Genomic DNA, 18,599 nt, shown 5'->3' with positions numbered 1-18,599 from the left:
CTAGGTTACCAAGTAATCTATCACTGAAATTTAATGTCAAGCAACCCAAAGAAATTCTACGAGCGATTACCGACACAGTTGTGAGTGAAACAGCTGCCCTGCTTCCACCTCCACTGACTACAATGGACTGCAGTAATCTACAGCCTCCAGAAACAGAATACGCCAGGAGTGAGACCACCTTCCTTCTGACAGCCCTTTACCAGGGCAGGCTACACACTTCCCTTATTTGGTTTTCAAAACTCTTAGGGGAAAAGGGGAGGCAAATCTTCTTTATCTCAGTTGTACAGACGCCCAGTGAAAAAAATGACTTGGTAGAGGTTGGTTAACTTGTTTATGAGGCAAAGACATAAAGCTGGTGACTCCTGGCCTCCGGACCAGCATGCTCCCACTTTAATGTGTAAGAAAAACACAGAGAATGAGCTGGCCGGCATCCGCTCCAGCCCACTTCTCCCTCTGAAGAGCTAAGATGAACTTCATTCTCACTACTCCGAGTACTTAACGCCCCTGAAGAAGAGTAGCTGCTCGTTTATAATAGTTTAATTTAAAAATCTTTTTCAAGAGACTAACAAATGTCTTCGACTCACCATACTGTCATGTTGCCCACCTTGGACTGGTCTGACAGTAGTGAGAAGTGTTATACCAACGGCACCAGAGCTCTGGCCGCAGAGTTCTGAGTCTTCGAGTCAGCGCAGTGCGCAACGATTCTCAATTAGGAATGGGAGGAGGAAGGCGCACAATGGGTCCTTTCCAAACATACCATCCCTTCCTCGTGAACAGGATATGCCTCACAGAGGAGAACACCCTCTCTGGGCCCGCAGCTTCCGGGAGCCATTGTCTCTCACAGAGTATCAAAGCCCTCGCAGCAGAGTGTTCTACGTGTTCTACTGACATCAGAACCACGGAGGACAAAATTCAAGTGGCCAGATAAGGTCAATTAGCAATGCCACTTTTTATGTAGCATTACTGTATTTCAAAAAAGAAACTCCTGGTTAATTTTGCAATCATTCACAGAATATCTAGTCATCTAAACACAAAGGAATGATGAAAAAAAGTGACTTTCAAAAGGTAAAATTTTAAATAAATATTATTATATGACCATTATAATCCCAAAACGACCAAATCTTCTCTATTTTTTTAAACCCAGGTATAACTGACATACAACATTTTAATAGTTTCGGGTATACAACCAAACCATTCGGTATCTGTGTATACAGGATTGCATAATGATCATTGCTCTAAGTCTAGTTAACATCTGTCCCCATACATAGCTGCACCAATATTTTTTCTTGTGACGAGAACCTTGAAGACCTACTCTACTAGCAACTTCACGCATGCGCTCTACATTGTTATTAACTACGATCACCATGCTGTATGTTACATCTCCGGGACTTACTTTATTTTATAACCTTTGACTCCCTCTGCCCATTTCACCCACCCCCCAAGTTTTCTTCTGTTGACACTTCCAACATGCATCGCACTTACCAGCTTTCCACCTCTGCTGCGACTGCAGGGCGTACTTGTCACAGTCTTCTCTGCTTATGTTATGTTTTGCAGCAAGATTCTCCGCGGTGATCCCCATGGGGAGCCGGATGTGCTCATCTGTTAATCCTGACCACAAAGCATCTTCCAGCTATTGAAAGACATGAGTAGTAAGGTGATTTGTTAAAGTGTATCTTTTGAAAGTAATATCTTTACATTTAATTAATTGTCCCAATAAATGAAAGTAAAATTACGTTTTCTGATTATTATTATTACTATTATTATTATTATTATTCATCTTTGGTTCTGGGACATTTTAAAAAACACACAATGCCATAATCAAATGCACGCATCCTCACTGTTCAGGGAGGGGACACAGGAGATCATCCTACAATCAAAAACGAAACGACCGGGGTACCTGGGTGGCTCAGTTGCTAAGTGTCTGCCTTTGGCTCAGGTCGTGATCCTGGAGTCCAGGGACTGAGCCCCACGTCAGGCTCCCTGTTCAGCAGGGAGTCTGCGTCTCCCTCTCTCACCCCCGCCGTATACTCTCTCACAAATAAATAAATAAATAAAATCTTAAAAAAAAAAAAAAGGGGGCACCTGGGTGGCTCAGTGGTTTAAAGCCTCTGCCTTCAGCTCAGGTCATGATCCCAGGGTCCTGGGATCGAGCCCCGAATCAGACTCTCTGCTTAGCAGGGAGCCAGCTTCCTCCTCTTTCTCTCCTTCTGCCTGCCTCTCTGCCTACTTGTGATCTCTGTCTGTCAAATAAATAAATAAAATCTTAAAAAAAAAAAAAGAAAGAAAGAAACCCTCCAGGCTCCATTTTAAAGAAACCTAAACCTAACATGGGGTCCTCATGCGATGTTTCCCTGTAGCCACCTATGACCCATGATTCTGCGCTCCGCAGGAGTGTGCCTGAGCTCCTTCAGTGACAGGAACAGCTGGTTCTGTCAACTACAGAGGTGGAAAACCCCACACAGGTTCCTTGAGGAACAGAAAAGTTACTTATTATCCAGTGGGTCAGTCTCTGATAAGGGGGCTCCCTTGTGTCTTCTCCACTGCCCCTCATCATCTTTGAGTCATTGACCTGTCTTTCCAAAGGTTTTCTTAATGCTTGGTGTCTAAAATACTATTTCATATTTTCTAGGTCTTATTCTTTCCAACTTTCAAAAAGGCCAGGGGATGAACTAGGTGAAGTGTGAACCAATCATTGCTGTTGGAAAATGCTAGCAACAGAGAATGTCATTAGCCCTTTCCCAGGGGAGGGACAGCACACTAGTGCCCTCTGTCAGTACTGTCATTCCCGTGCCAGAGCTCTCAAAGATGCGAAGGTCAGTTTTTGTCTGACTGACTCAGGACAACATCATCTCTATTCAAAGAGAATCTTTAAAAAAAAAATTTAAAGAGCAAAATAAAAAAAAAATCAATAAAACAGAGTAGGGTTTCTGTGAAGAAGATACCTATTCAATGGAGACTGCTCCAGGAAGAAAACTTCCATAAATCATGGTAAAGATTTAATTACTGGGTTTAATTATTTCAACCTCTGCCTACTTTTTGATCTGCCTCCTCCTTTCCTCCCCAGTGTATTAATTCCATGATCAGAGGCGTGGTGAGATAAAGTCTATGTGGATTTTTTAAATGCGGATTAAGATGTCAAAACTAAAACCAGACTGGGGTTTTGAAATAGTTTACAAATTTCAAGTCATTTTTGTATTTTGTCAATCCCCTATTAATGAAACTGGTTTCAAAATCTGTTTTCCCTCTCCCCAAATGGTGTTATTAAAATTATTAGCACAGGGGCGCCTGGGTGGCTCAGTCATTAAGCAGCTGCCTTTGGCTCAGGTCATGATCCCAGGGTCCTGGGATCGAGTCCTGCATCAGACTCCATGCTCAGCGGGAAGCCTGCGTCTCCCTCTCCCACGCCCACTCCCTGCTTGTGTTCCCTCTCTCATTATCTCTCTGTCAAATAAATAAATAAAATTTTAAAAATATATATTAGCATAAATGCACGACAAATCATTTTTAAACATTTGAATGGTTCCAACCTTGAGATCTGATCCAAACTTGGTTCCAAAGCGCACGTTTCTGACACAGTAGGGGGACTGGCTCATGCTTTCAGTTCCTCCACATAAGACAACTTCGGCCTCTTTAACACAAATTTCCTATTGGAAAACGAATGTGCAGCAATAACAATAAAACTTTTATTGTGACAGAGGTTTGTATTAAGCGGTAAACTAACAGTAAATGTAATGATTTACAGTCTCAAAAGGAAATACTTGTCAAGTCATAGTAAAGCACATGCCACAGTACCCATCCCCAAGACACAAGGGGAGGAAAACCTAACAGACGTCAATTGTGTGTGCGCAAGTGACAAATTCTACCTATGTTTTGGCAAGGAATGATAATTCTTACCCTAGAAATAAATACTGAAAATCAGCAGAGATATTAATGCCTGGTATAATATATAGATTATCAGCGGAGGATAAAGAATAAATCCTTTAAAAAGGCGGAAGAAGAATTTATCCCATCAATGCAGGAGTCTGCTGCAAGTAACAGACCACACACAAGAACTGAGTTAACTGAGGAGGATCAGAAAAGGAAACCCATTTCTTCCTTCTAACACCTCCCACTATTTGCATTTCTCAGAAAAGAAGCAAGAACAAGCCTCCAAAGCCAGTATTCACAGTGACTGCTAAGAGAATCAGGACCACTGTTTCAGATACATTGTTTCAGAAATAAATTAACATGAAAATTATTCATCACAATATGTCCACGTCCTTCATTCTGTAAGAAAATGAAGATCTGGACAAATAAAATTGGATTTCACTGTATCCCTTTCCCTGTGCTCACAGATCAAATGTATTTGTCCAAGTACCCACCCCTTAAAAAGGAATGCATTTCTTACCATCCCCTAAACCCTCCAACTTTCTTCCTAGCCTTATAGTCTTTATTCCGTGTTTCACAGGCCTGCGTTCAAGTTCTGTCTCTGTAACTTAGTCACCTTACTGATCAGTTTCCTTGTCTGTTAAATGGGAATAGTGATAGTTCCCGTCTTACCGGATGGTTGTGAAGACTAAGTAAGATACTGAATGTAAATCTAGCATAGGTCAGGCACACAGGAAGCACTCGATAAAAGTGAGAGTCATGATTAGCTTTAAAAAAAAAAAAAACTGTGATAAAATATACCTAATTTCAAATTTACCATTGTAACCAATTTTAAGTGTATAGTTCAATACGTGCATTCACAGTGTTGTCTGACCAACCACCACCACTCATCTCCAGATGTCTTTTCAGCTCCGCAGGCTGGACTCAGTACCCGTTAAACACCAACTCCCCCAGCCTCAGCAACCACCATCCTCCTTCCTGTCTCTATGAATCTAACTACTCATATGAGGGAGATCATACAGTATTTGTCCTTTTGTGGCTCATTTGTTCCACTTAGTATGTCTTCAAAGATCCGTGAACAGCTTTTAAGGAACTGTGGATTCTTGTATTCCTGTGTACTTTTCCAAGAAAAATCAAATACTGACCTTTCCTAACCAAGCACTATAAAACAAAAGCCTACGGTGTTCTACTGAAGTGGGGCATTTTCTCCAACAGCTTTTAGCATTATTTTCAGAGAAGTAATAAAACGTTCCCATACCTGACATCCACTCACAATGGACTGGAAACCAGAGCCACAGAGTCTGTTAACAGTGAGAGCTGGGACCTCTTTTGGGACTCCCACCCGCAAACCAACATGCCGGGCCAAATATGCAGCATCTGAAGAACTCTGGAACAGAGAAGACAAAGAATGTCCTCTATAAATCTAGGCAACAAGGAGGACAAAATACACAGAAATGTTGGCAATCTATCAAAAATAATAAACTACATGGCTCTAAGGTAGGACACAATGTATACAGGTATAGCATGTATTTTATGTAATACATGTGTTTATTATTTGAGTAAAAAACACAATGTGGTCTGCTCGTTTTTAAACACACAAAGTCCGAGAAATCCTTATATTACTATAGTTAAAATAATTCTTGTATTAATAGAAGATAGAAATTTGTAACAATTACAAATGTTCAAAAAATTTTAAAATGGGCTATCTTAAAATAGTATGTTCCTTAAAAGAGAAAGTATCCGGGGTGCCTGGGTGGCTCAGTGGGTTAAGCCTCTGCCTTCAGCTCAGGTCACAATCTCAGGGTCCTGGGATCGAGCCCCGTGTCAGGCTCTCTGCTCAGCATGGAGCCTGCTTCCTCGTCTCTCTTTGCCTGCCTCTCTGCCTACTTGTGATCTCTGTCTGTCAAATAAATAAATACAATCTTTAAAAAAAAAGAGAGAGAGAGAGAGAGAAAGTATCCGAAGCTGTAATTTTCAACCTTTGTTGCATACCGGAAAACCAGGACAGCTTGACATACGAATGCTTAGCGTAACCAAACCAGTGAAACCGGAAAAACACAAGCAAGGCAAGGCTATCAGTAGACACTTTTAAAAGCACCCAGGGAAGGGCGCCTGGGTGGCTCAGTGGGTTAAGCCTCCACCTTTGGCTCCCGTCATGGTCTCAGGCTCCTGGGATCCAGCCCTGTCTCGGGCTCTCTGCTCAGGGGAGGCCTGCTTCCCCCTCCCTCTCTGCCTACTTGTAATCTCTGTCAAATAAATAAATAAAATCTTTAAAAAATAAATAAATAAAAGCACTCAGGGGATAATGTAAAACTGAGGCTGAAACCTGTTGACCTAGGGAGGGGAGAGTTAAACAAGGACCCCAGGTTCCAAAGCAACAGTGCTGGCCCGGCTCTGGGGTCCCAGAAGAGCAGTGATGGCAGGTGGTCTGCTACAGACTTACCAGCTGGTTACAATCTGCACTTCAGTGTTTTTATAGGTTTCCTACCCTATAATCCCAACCTGTATATTTGTTCTGTGGTTTTGGTCTCCTGTTTATTTATTTGTTCTTTTTTAAGATTTTATTTATTTTGAGAGAGTGCGCACAGAGGGAGATGAAGACTCACCGCTCGAGGAGAGCCTGATACAGGGCTCCATCCAGGACCCTGGGATCATGACCTGAGCTAAAGGCAGACGCTTAACCCACTGGACCACCCGGGTGCCCTTGGTCTCCTGATAAATGGCACACATGTAATACTACCAGGTAACCAGAACCAGGTGTCAGTGTGTTGAGACTTTGTACTGTGTTTAGCATGATAGGAAAATTGTGAAAAAACACATACAAAAGATATAGTGGCATAAAATGCAGAGCTGGAAGCGGACTCCCAAGGTGTCAGACTTGGCGTGGGAGTGGGAGCGTGTAACGAGCTTCTCATGCCTGCACGGATGCAGTCAGTGCTCTCAGCCTTCGGGAAAAACCTGGTGGAGTGGGTTCAGCCTAGTGTGGCAGATAAATCGTAAAGGACAAAGGAGTAAATTGATACCATACACAGCAGTGCTAGCTCTGTCTGTATAAACAGAGAAATGGGCTGAGCCACAGAAGTTTAAACCATCTGGTTGTCCCACACAGTAACACAAACCAGGGCTTGGATGCACCGTTGTATCTCATGTCTTACGGACTTCCAGGCTTTCCATCCTAGGCACTTTTGGACAAATCTTTGTCCTCGCTCAAGGCTTTGTTTTGGGTTTTGTGGGTATTTGCCACATTGCATCCCTCAGCTTTACAGGTAGACAGATGTGATTCAAAATTTGTGTTCAAAGGTGTTCCGTGTTGAGGGGTAATTGCTTACTTGTTGAGGAGTAAGTCATGCTTCCCCACTAAAGGGGGCATGGGGGTGGTAATGCACAAGACAAGCCATGCCATAAGCTACTTCTTGATGGGAAATTTTAGCTTTGCGTTTTGTTGCTTTACTTCCTAAAATAACTTGGACATGTTCCTCACTGGTCCATCTGATGTGGGAAACAAAGGCAGAAGAAAAAAATATTAAATTTCCTTACTACTCACAGCTCACTGACAAGTCCTTGAAACAGATCGACAGTCCTCTAAGAACTCAGCTGCCTTGATGTTAATAGTTTCCCAATGGCAAAAGGCAATCTTAGCCCCATGCCCAGGATCCTGTTAAGCCTACTTCAACATATAAAAATTCCTTTTGCCAGGGTTTTCTGTTTTGGGAGTCACTTCCCTTATAATACTCTAACGTCCAGACTGGCAAAACAGGTTGTTTTATAAAATCAAGCAGTAGTCTGAGGTAGTACAAAGATTATTTTTTGGTCAGGAGTCAGATCTGGATTGGAATCTAGACTCTGTCATTCACTAGCAGTGTGAACTTTGGTTTACCGAACTTTCAAGTTCCTCCCATGGGAAGTTATCTGCAAATGGATTCCCAAGTGCCTTCTTTGTAAATAAGAGTAGAGTAGTTACGATTGAGTTGTTAAATTCTAGACCAACTGACTGAATAAAGATAGTTTACGGAGATCTCGCTGATGGCATACATACTTACTTGTATGGATATTTTGAATATGGTCCTACCTGATGCTTAGAAACCAGGTATCTTCTACTTTGGCCACTGTATTCCAGCAAGTAACTGATAATTTTTCCTTTTTTTTTTTTTTTTTTTGTTACATATTCTCTAAGTGCTCCCAAGAAATGACTCTACGTCCCTTTTAACACCAAGATTTGTGGGAAGAGCTTAGTACAGGTGGAAGAATATTGAACCAGAAGTCAGGAGCATTCCAGCCCAGGACTATTACAGATCACCACTCCGCAACACTCCAACTTCCCCAGAGGTTTCCTCATGTGTTAAGAGAGGCCTGGAGTTCTATAAAATCTCTAGGGTCTCTTCTGACTTTTTAATATTCCATAAATCTTACTTGGAACTTAACCCTTTTTAAAAGTTCCTATTCCTGTTTCATTTTTCAACTGAGGTATAACTGACATAAAACATATTAGTTTCAAGTGTACTATGTAATGACTCAGTATTTGTATAGACTGCAAATGATCACAATTAAGTCTAGTTAACATCTGTCATCACATATATGATGAGAGAGCAGAAGGCTAGCTGAAGACAAGACATAAGCTGACACAGGGCAACCTCCCCCTAACCCCCACTCTGGGGTGGGACATGTGGGACATTCTTCCAGGAATCTCCCAATTATGTTAACATTAATGCCTTGCCAGAGGGAAAAACCACCTTAACTTGACAATGGCAAGGTCTCTGTCTTATAGGTGGGTCTTCTTTAACATGAAAACCCTTTAGAAGCTTTCCTTTTCCTTACTTTCCCCAACTTCCCCTATATAATAACCATTCCTCAAGACTCTGCCCACAGGTCCTGTCCCAGTGCTTTAATAAAACCACCATTTTGCACTGAAGATGTCAAGACTTCTTTCTTGGCTGCAGACTCTGGACCTCACCCCACCAAAGCTCACCTATATTCCAAAACCACATTATATAGTTAAACAAAAAAATTTTTTTGAGGACTGATGTGAGGCTGGGAGCGAATGGTCAGAATTCTTGAGACACTTCTGGTGCAAAAAAGTACTTTTATTTAAGCACAGGGACAGGACCCATAGGCAGGAAGAGCTGCACTGGGGCTGTGAGTGATTACATACCTTGTAGTTAGTGGGGGTTACAGACAGCGTAAGTCCCTATGGAATTTGGAAGCAGAGCTTATCCAGGACCTTGAGGGGCTGGCTGCTGCTTAGATAAGGTTCTTTACTTCTGTCTAGTAAAACATGAGTCTTGAGACCTTTCAGGTGTATGTAAGTGGCGTCTGAAAGATGACTGCTCTCTTATCGGCGGAAAGATCAGCGGCAAGTAACAGGAACAAGAACAAAGCTGCAGTGGTAAAGTACTAACCCGTCCTTGATGGGGCGGGAGGGGTGTTAGAATCCCTACCTCGAGAATTCTGTCTAGAGACTACAGCGGCAGCAAAACACAGCCTTTGTTCCTGTTTCTCCCATCAAGGACTTTTAATACTTATTAGCATCTTTCAAATGCCCAGTACAGTATTATTAACTATAGTCATCATGCTGTTTCGTTACAGCCCCAAGACTGACCGACTGACTTAGAACTGGAAGTTTATACCTTTTTGACCTCCGTAACTCACGTAATTCTTCTCATATATGAGAACTGCTAAGGACAGAATACTTTAGTACCTTTAAAACCTCTCAAAACATCACTTAGTCGATTCCCATTATTCGTAGATTATATACTAGCGAATTCACCTACGTGTTAAAAATTTCTTTGTATGGGCACCTGGGTGGCTCAGTGGGTTAAAGCCTCTGCCTTCAGCTCAGGTCACGATCCCAGGGTCCTGGGATCGAGCCCCGAACTGGGCTCTCTGCTCAGTGGGGAGCCTGCTTCCATTCCTCTCTCTCTGCCTACTTGAGATCTGTCAAATGAATAAATAAAATCTTTAAAAAAAATTTATTTGTAACCCCAAAAGTAATACCTCCAGCACTTCTGTGGTTATTTCCAGATTATGGGCAGGTTGGAGGAACATTGAGAAAATTTAGTCGCCTAAAATAATATACACTTTCCTAGCTGAAGATGAACAAAGGGACACTCAGCCTTCTTGTTTTAGCTCTCATGCTATAAACAAGTGTCCTTTCAGGGCGCCTGAGTGGCTCAGTCCATTGAGCGTCTGCCTTCCGTTCAGATCATGATCCCAGGGTCCTGGGACTGAGCCTCCTGTGTAGGCTCCCTGCTCAGCAGGGAGTCTGCTCACTCTGCTTACTGCCACAGCGAAGCTGCTTCTCAAGCAAACAATAGAAACACAGGAGCTGCTACAACAAGTCTTGAGTTTGACAACACGGGATTCTGATAAACCTGACCTTCGAGACCAGGGCTATATTTACTAGTGTCTTCTCTCAACAGACCCTGTCACAGGCAAATTAGTTGTCTTGTGTGAGAAGCCACTGACCCTGAGACAGATCTTATTGTGCTAGCTCTGCTGGATGAGCTCATCTGCCACACCAGTCTTTGGACCTTGGTGTACCATAAGCCTCCCAATGCTTTTGTAGAAGGAAGTCATGGAATCCGTCGCAAACATGAGCCAATACATCATGGGAGCACTGATGCAGATGACAGCCTTTGGCACCACCACTGCCACGATCTTGGAACAGCCTAAGGTTAGCCCCTCTCAAGGTGACCTTCTAGACCTTCTAAACCTTGACCTCAGTCTCCCAGTCAATGTGCTTCAGGTGTCCTCCATACAGATGGGAGCAGCAGATCTCCCTGGAGGAGGACTCTACGGGCTGGTGAGACGGTCTTACATCCCATCCTCAGGGCCTGTAACCTTCGCTCCTCCACCTGCTCCCACTGGGGTCAGCACTGGTCTGAATGACGTGTCAGCAATCTCCATGGGACAGGCATGGGACCTGCTGGATGGGTGGTGCCTAAGGCTGTCTGGCTGCCTGCAGTAAAAAACAATGGTCTGGAGATTTCCAGGACATTTACTCACTGCCAAGGGCACACCTACATGGAAATGAACTTCACCAACAATGCTGTGCAGCACATGACAGACTTTGCAATCCAGTTAAACAAGAGGAGCTTTGGGATCATCCCCAGCACTCCTCTGGCCGACCACACACCACAGATGCCAAAGCAGCGTGTGGATGTCTCCCTGCCTCTGAACACCTTAGGTCCTGTCACGAAGATGGAACCTCTGAGTAACTGCAGGTGGCTGTGAAAAACAATGTTTGTCTTCTCCTTCAGCTTCTCACCCCACTCAGGGTGCTCTCTGTAGAAGACTTCAAAATGGTGCGCCAGGTCTTCCTTGCAAGTGGAAGGCCATTCCCAGTGAAAAAGAACTTCAGTTTCAGATTAAGGAATGTCCATTAAATACTGACAGTTTCCAGCAAACTGCAAAACAGCAATGTTTACTGCCTTGCCAAGAGGAATGTGGAAGGGGAGGACATGTTGTACCAATCCTTGAAGCTCAATAATGGCATCTGGAGTTTGGCTAAGCTATGTATCCAGCCGGGAAACCCACACGGCACGCTGTCGCTGAAGTGCAGAGCTCCCGAGGTCTCCGAGGACGTCTGTGAAGTCTATGGCAGCATTTCTGAAAAGCTAATAGACGGGTCTGGTGCCCTTTGGCCATCCTGTGACTGGTACAAGCCAGGAACTCTTAACTGGAAGAAATCGTTTTGCCATGTAGACTCTGAACCCAAACACGCTGATGCCACACCCCAAGGCAGTGACTGGTCTAAGCTGTGCTGCCATCACGGCACAACCTGCTGCATAGTTTTAGCTTCTCATTAACATCTGTAAGCACTGCTTCAGTCACTTCCCACCTCTTATCACATACCGCTGCTACCTGTCCTTACTTGTGAGCTTCACCATAGTGTGTCAACAGCTGGAATTTTTGAGCGGTTTGATATTTTGTAACTGAGAGCTCATTTGAAAAGCAGAAAAGGACAAAAATTATTAAAGGAAAAGTGTCACTGAAGAAAAAAAATGAATGAAGCCCTTCAGACTCCACTGCAAACAAAACTGGTTGTTGCTAGAAGCGAAATCTCTATGAGTCATGGCTCCGGAGCAGAGGTGGGGGGTGGAAATAATTGCACACCCATTCTGGAGCCTTATCCCTGCCCCAAGAGCTGAGCACATGGTGGAGGTGGTGGCAGCAGCCTCCAGTCTTCTCGGCCTGCCTCTCCTAGTATGGAACAACCACTTTCTGAGCCAGCAGAACAGTGACAAGGTACTTGCAGTGGCAGTGCACTCTGCATGGAGCTTCTGTTAAGCCAAGGGCCAGGAGGAAGAAGGAAGCCCCATCTCTTTGGCAATACTTCAAAGAAATATACAGCTTTCATTATCTATGAAATGATGTGATCTATTTTGTTGACCTCAACATAGCAATATAGAAGGTAAAGGAGTTTCTTATTTCCATAACAAATACTGACCAAGATCCTGCTGGTTAAGAAATTATAAGGGATGTCTTACACTGACCAGGTTTTCTACCCTTCTTAGTTGGTAAACAGAGAGAGCCGACTAACTTTAGATAAGTCAAGGAAATGAATCTAATAGAGAAGCAATGAAATGTAACTCGAATGGGATAGATACAGAGCTTGTAGATTAAATGGTGGCTTTGATGTATGCCATCACTTCTAGAGTTAAGGATTACTTAAATCATAAATACATTTAACTATTAACTAGTTCACTATTAAGACATATTAAGTTATCTTCTTAATAACACGAAGCAACAAGAATGAATACCGACCTCCCTTTTGCCCTACTGACCTGGATGACATTGCCTACAATGACACTGTCAATGGTCTCAGGTGAGACCTTGCCCGCAGACAAAGCAGCCTTGGCAGCAAATTCAGTCAAGTCGGTAGCCGTGAAGTCCTTCAGAAGACCTCCGTATGCTCCAAAAGGGGTTCGCTTAGCGGCAACAATGAACACACCTGTAAGCAGAGACAGATTCCTCAGTGTCCCGAACATGCTTTAAATAATCTCACTATGAAACCTAGTACTAGGTACTGTTTTCAATTAGAACTTAGACAATTTTTGTCCCAGAACAGTACATGGAACAAGTCCTACTCACAGAAGCAATCTTTTAAGGAACGGGTGTCAGCTGGAGCAGTACCTACATGCTGGCCCCCAGAACTGCAAGCTGCAACATAAATCCATCCTGGTAGACAACATTCTTGTCCTCCGGTGAGCTACAAAGCTGGAAACATTTGTTTAAAACTAAAATACTGGGGTGTCTGGGTAGCCCAGTAGGTTAAGCATCTGTCTTTGCCTTTGACTCAGGTCATGATCCCGGGGATTCCTGGGATCCAGCCCTGCACTGGGCTCCGTGCTCAGCGGGGAGCTTGCTTCTCCCTCTCCAGTTCCTGCTCCCCCTTTCCCCAGCTTATAAGCTCTCTCCCTCTCTCTGTCAAATAAATAAAATATTTTTAAAAAATAAAAATAAATAAATAAAACAAACGCTGGGACAGCTGGATGGCCCAATTGGTTATGTATCTGTCTTTGGCTCAGGTCACAATCCCAGGGTCTGGGGATGACATTAAGCTCCCTGCTCAGTAGGGAGCTGCTTCTCCCTCTACCTGCCACTCCCTCTGCTTGGGCTCTCTAGCTCCAACAAATAAAATCTTTAAAACAAAACAAAACAAAACACAGGGGCACCTGGGTGGCTCAATGGGTTAAGCTTACTCTGCTTTCGGCTCAGGTCATGGTCTCAGGGTCCTGAGATCCAGCCCCGCATTGGGCTCTCTGCTCAGCAGGGAGCCTGCTTCCTTCCCCCCCCCCCACCCCCGTCCTCTGCTTGCCTCTCTGCCTACTTGTGATCTCTCTCTCTGTGTCAAGTAAGTAAAATAAAAAATCTTTAAAAAATAAAAAATAAAACAAAAACAATGCTTCTTCGATGTGCTGAAGTAGATTTCCTAGTCATAGACTCAAAGAATCTCCAAATTAAAAGTTCTCTTGAGGTTTGAGGCCAACCACTCACCCCACAGAAAATTCCTGACACAAGAGACAAAAATTCCTCTGCTAGAAAATTTACAGTAAGGCATACTCCACTATGTGAAGCAGTGTGCCTATGAATGGACAACCTAAAGTATGATTTTTTCCTCCTACATAGCTAAGCCAGCTTACCCAGTATTCCATCTACCAGCTTACCCAAATGTATCCCAAGTCTGTTTCTACAGGAAAAAAAAAAAAAAAAAAAAAAAAAGGAAAGAAAAATTGTTTCTAGAATTGATGATGTTTTGAATGTGAACTACATATGCCTTTAACTTTGGAGCCATAGGATGACTAAAATACAAATTTCAAATAATATGAACCATTCATTACCTTTTACAAAGTGGACTACCTTTTACACAGATAGCCCCTCCAGATCTAAAGTCAGCTAACCTGTAACATCTCCCATCTCTTAAGTAAATAAAGGCATTCTTACAAAACTTCTTTGACATTATTTCTGTTTGCTTTCTTCTGAAGACATTCTAGTTTGCCAATATCCTGTTAAAACATGTCTCTTAGAATACAACAAGATTTCCTGATCCAACCACAAAGAATACAGAGGAAATTATCTATACACACAGTAATGTAAATTAAGAGTAAAAAATTATGGTATCACTATTAGTCCAACAGATGTCCCTATGCAAATAAATAAAAATCGCTCCTAACTGAGGCACTCTACCGCCACCTCCCCGAAAAACGCTACAGAAGTCTCCGACGATGGGAGTGATACTCACTAGAGCTGTATGAGGCAAAACTTGCACATTGGGAAGCAGCACCCAATATAGTCCATTTCATCCCACTAACATTTATTAGGCACCAACTAAGCACTAGACATTTTATCACTTTTCATTATCTAATCTTCCTAACAATCCCGCAGGTCAAAAGTAAAGTGCATACAGGAGGCACTCAGTATGGGGCGGACCTCATGCTTGGTGCTTTGCATACATAGGCTTCTCCCAAAACAATCTGAGCTCACATTTCCATGTCCTGCCAAGAAATGATGGGACTTTTAATAATGGGTTTGTGTCAAGATATTAACCTGTAATTGAGACCATACAAATATTATACCACGCTTGGTATTTAAGTACAATTCTCCTGATTACGTTAGTGGAGGCTAGCTCTTTTGTGGAACAAACTCAACCTATCCTAAAAAAAACCCAAAAAACAGAAACAAAAAAAACCTCCCAGAACCAAAAGAAAACAAAAAACTTCAGCTTCTCCTTTCATTCCTACTTTGAGAAACTCACAGTCTAAAAGAATTTTAGGAGGGGCACCTGGATGGCTCAGTCAGTTAGGTTAGGCATCAGGTGGTTAAGCATCTGACTCTTGATTTTGGCTCAGGTCAGAATCTCAGGGTCCTGACATGAAGCCCTGCTATGGAGCCACTCAGAGTCTGCTTGAGATTCTTTCTCTCTCTCTCCCTCTCTGTTCCTCCCCCTGCTCATGCACTCTAATTTTTAAAAATCTTAAACCCCCAAACATTAAAAGATAAAAGAATGCTACTCCTAAAATGCAATTGTAATTTAGAAGAGAACCAATTAATCTTTACAGATACAATATTCAGATATTTACAAGCCCATAAATATTACTTCAGTGCATTACAGATCTTTTGTTCTGATAGATAGGTTTCTCTGTGGCCCTATACCTTCCTCAATTTCTGCCAATGTCCTCTAAACTTCCTTGCCTGGGGCGCCTGGGTGGCTGAGTTATTAAGTGCCTGCCTTTAGCTTAGGTCACGATCCCGGAGTCCTGGGATCGAGCCCCATATTGGGCTCCGGGCTCAGTGCGGAGCCTGCTTCTCCCTCTCCAGCTCCCCCATGCTTGTGTTATCGCTCTATCATAAATAAATAAAATCTAAAAAAATAAAAAATAAATAAACCTCCTGGCTTTAATATTTTACCTATTTTTATACTGGTATTTTATTTCGGTTTTCTTTCCCCTCCCTATGTCTTCTTCCTTATTTAATTACAGCCTGATTGTCATCATGGCTCCTATCTGATCACCTCTCCTGCAAATAACAATGATGGTATAGAAAAATGACTACTTGACGGCCTTGGAAAATGAACGAAACTAGACAGGTATGGAGGAGATGTGGAAGAATGGAACAGTACAGGGTGAGTGTTCAATTTATTTATAGCCTCTGACTTTAAGGCAAAGAGTCCACATTACGTGAATGGCTAGAACTCAGAAACTCAGTCTTACTGGCTTAAAGACTCAGAGAACTGAGTTCATGGCAATCACAGCCACTGGTAAATAAGAATGAAAGTGGGAAAGGAAAGGACCACAGGCAAGAGCCCAAATCCTACACACGAACTCTGCTTAAGTATTTGGCTGGCCCTGTAACCATGATCTACAAACACCTTAGCTAAGGCTAACAGAACTGAACTTAGATTTGAGCTGTTGTCCGCTCCCAGGGAAACAGTTTACCGATTCCAAGTTCAGCTGAATTAACTGCCTGCAAATTAAACAGCCAACCAACCAATCAATAAATTAACATGCTTTGGAAGAACATAACAGAATCGGGCTCTACAATGTTTCATATGCAACGTTCATGCTACAATCCAAAATTAATGCACATATGAAGAGCCAAGAAAATATGATTTTTTAAATTTTACTTATTTTATTTTTCTTAACATGATTCATTCTTAAAAGACAGTCAACAGAGACTAACCCCAAGATGACCCAAATGTTAGAATTAGCAGACAAGGATTTTCTAACTATGCTCAAGGATATAAAGGAAAGTAAGCTTATAACAAAGGATAGGCCATCTCAGTAAAGAAACAGAAACTGTTAAAAAAAAAAATCAAAATGGAAATTCCCTTTTTTTTTCCCCCCCCAAAATGGAAATTCTAAAACTGAAAGGTATCTGAAATAAAAAATCCACTGAATGGGCCTCACAGAGGAATGGAAATGAGAGATTCAGTGACTTTGAACATACGGACACAGAAATTTTACAATCTGAAGAAGAGAGAACAAAAAAACGGGCAGAATCTCAAAGTCTGACAAAGGAACAAAGGTAACTCAATGGAGAGAGGGCAGTCTTTTTTTTTTTTTTTTTTTTTTTTTTTAAAGATTTTATTTATTTATTTGACAGAGAGAGAGATCACAAGTAGGCAGAGAGGCAGGCAGAGAGAGAGGAGGAAGCAGGCTCCCTGCTGAGCAGAGAGCCCGACGTGGGACTCGATCCCAGGACCTGAGATCATGACCCGAGCCGAAGGCAGCGGCTTAACCCACTGAGCCACCCAGGCGCCCGAGAGGGCAGTCTTTTCAGCAAATGGTGCTGGAGCAACTGGACATCCATGTGCAAAAATAAAGTAATAAATTAATTAAAAAATAAAATCTAGACGCAGACCTTAAACCTTTCACAACAATTAATTCAAAATGGCTTGCAGACTTAAATGTAAAATGCAAAATTATAAAACTTCTACAGGATAATATAGGATAAAATCTAGGTGACCATGGGCTTGGTGATAACTTTTTAGATTCAACACCAGAAGTTTGATCCATGAACGAAAAATGTGGAAAGGTGAATGTCATTAAAATTTAAAAAATTCTGCTCTGCAAAAGACCATAGAAGGAAATGAAAGGAACAAGCTACAAACTGAGAATATTTAAAACACACTTATTTGACTAATGATTGGTGTTCAATATACACAAATGATGTGGTTTTGGAATATAGGAGAGTTTTGGTGGGGTGAGGTCCAGAGCCACGAAGTCTTTGGTGCAAAATGGTGGTTTATTAAAGCACCGGGGACAGGGCTCTGTGCAGAACAGCTGCTGTGCCGGTGTCTTAAGGAGTGGCTGACTGGGGCACCTGGGTGGCTCCCACCTGGGTGGCTCCCACCTGGGTGGCAGAGGCACCTGGGTTAAGCCTCTGCCTTTGGCTCGGGTCAGGATCTCAGGGTCCTCGGATCTCTACTGGGCAAGGAGCCTGCTTCGTCCTCTCTCTCTGCCTGCCCCTCTGCCTGTTTGTGATCTCTCTCTGTGTCAAATAAATAAATAAAATCTTAAAAAAAAAAAAAAAAGAATGCCTGATTATCCCCTTGGGAGTTGTAAGGAAGGAATTGGGAGGTTTCAAAAGAACTTTCCTATGCTAAAGAGGACCAACCTACAAGGTACCTACAAGATACCACAAGTTCAGGTTGTTTTCCCCTCTAGCAAGATATTAATGAGATGACAGTTGGGAGATTCCTGGAAGAACATAACATAGGTCCCATCCAGGAGTGGGGGCTGGGTGGAGATTGCAGGCTGTCGGCGTATGCTTCGTCTTCAGCTCGCTTTCTGCTCCCTCACCACATATACATCTTAAAATTCAACAGAAGAAAACCTACAACCCAGTGAAAAAGTGGGTAAGAGAAAAATCTTAACACACCCCACGAAAGATGATATAAAGATGGCATATAGCCGTAAGAAAATATACACAACATCCTACGTCATTGGGGACATACAAATTAAAATAACGAGAGAGCACTACACAACTATTAGAATAGCTAAAATCCAAAACACCAACACCACCAAATGCTGGCGAGGATGCAGGGCACAAGAAACTCGTTGCTGCTGGGAATGCAAAAGACAAGCACTTTGGAAGACAATTTGGCTGTTCCTTATAAAACTAAAACAAAACCTACCCTATCCACATGATCTAGGAATCACTGTTCCTATGCATTTATACAAATGAGCCTTAGACTCACGTCCACACAACCTGCACACGAATGTTTACAGCAG

General features: G+C 42.6%; 1 protein-coding gene across 2 annotated transcripts in view; it reads right to left on the bottom strand.

Moving 5' to 3' along the window:
- ACAA2 (acetyl-CoA acyltransferase 2) overlaps nucleotides 1-18,599 on the bottom strand; it is a 29,510-nt gene that overhangs the window by 9,607 nt on the left and 1,304 nt on the right. For both annotated transcript variants that reach the window (XM_032310017.1, XM_032310016.1), the window contains exons 2-5: nucleotides 12,651-12,817; nucleotides 5,126-5,254; nucleotides 3,528-3,644; nucleotides 1,483-1,630 (exon numbers count right to left, since the gene is read on the bottom strand). In XM_032310017.1, the coding sequence (XP_032165908.1) occupies nucleotides 1,483-1,630; nucleotides 3,528-3,644; nucleotides 5,126-5,254; nucleotides 12,651-12,817 (561 nt within the window). The remainder of the gene's footprint in view (nucleotides 1-1,482; nucleotides 1,631-3,527; nucleotides 3,645-5,125; nucleotides 5,255-12,650; nucleotides 12,818-18,599) is intronic.

The sequence above is a fragment of the Mustela erminea genome, chromosome 13 (assembly GCF_009829155.1).
Source record: "Mustela erminea isolate mMusErm1 chromosome 13, mMusErm1.Pri, whole genome shotgun sequence".
In the NCBI taxonomy this organism is placed as follows: domain Eukaryota; kingdom Metazoa; phylum Chordata; class Mammalia; order Carnivora; family Mustelidae; genus Mustela; species Mustela erminea.
This window is presented reverse-complemented; position numbering and strand designations above follow the sequence as displayed.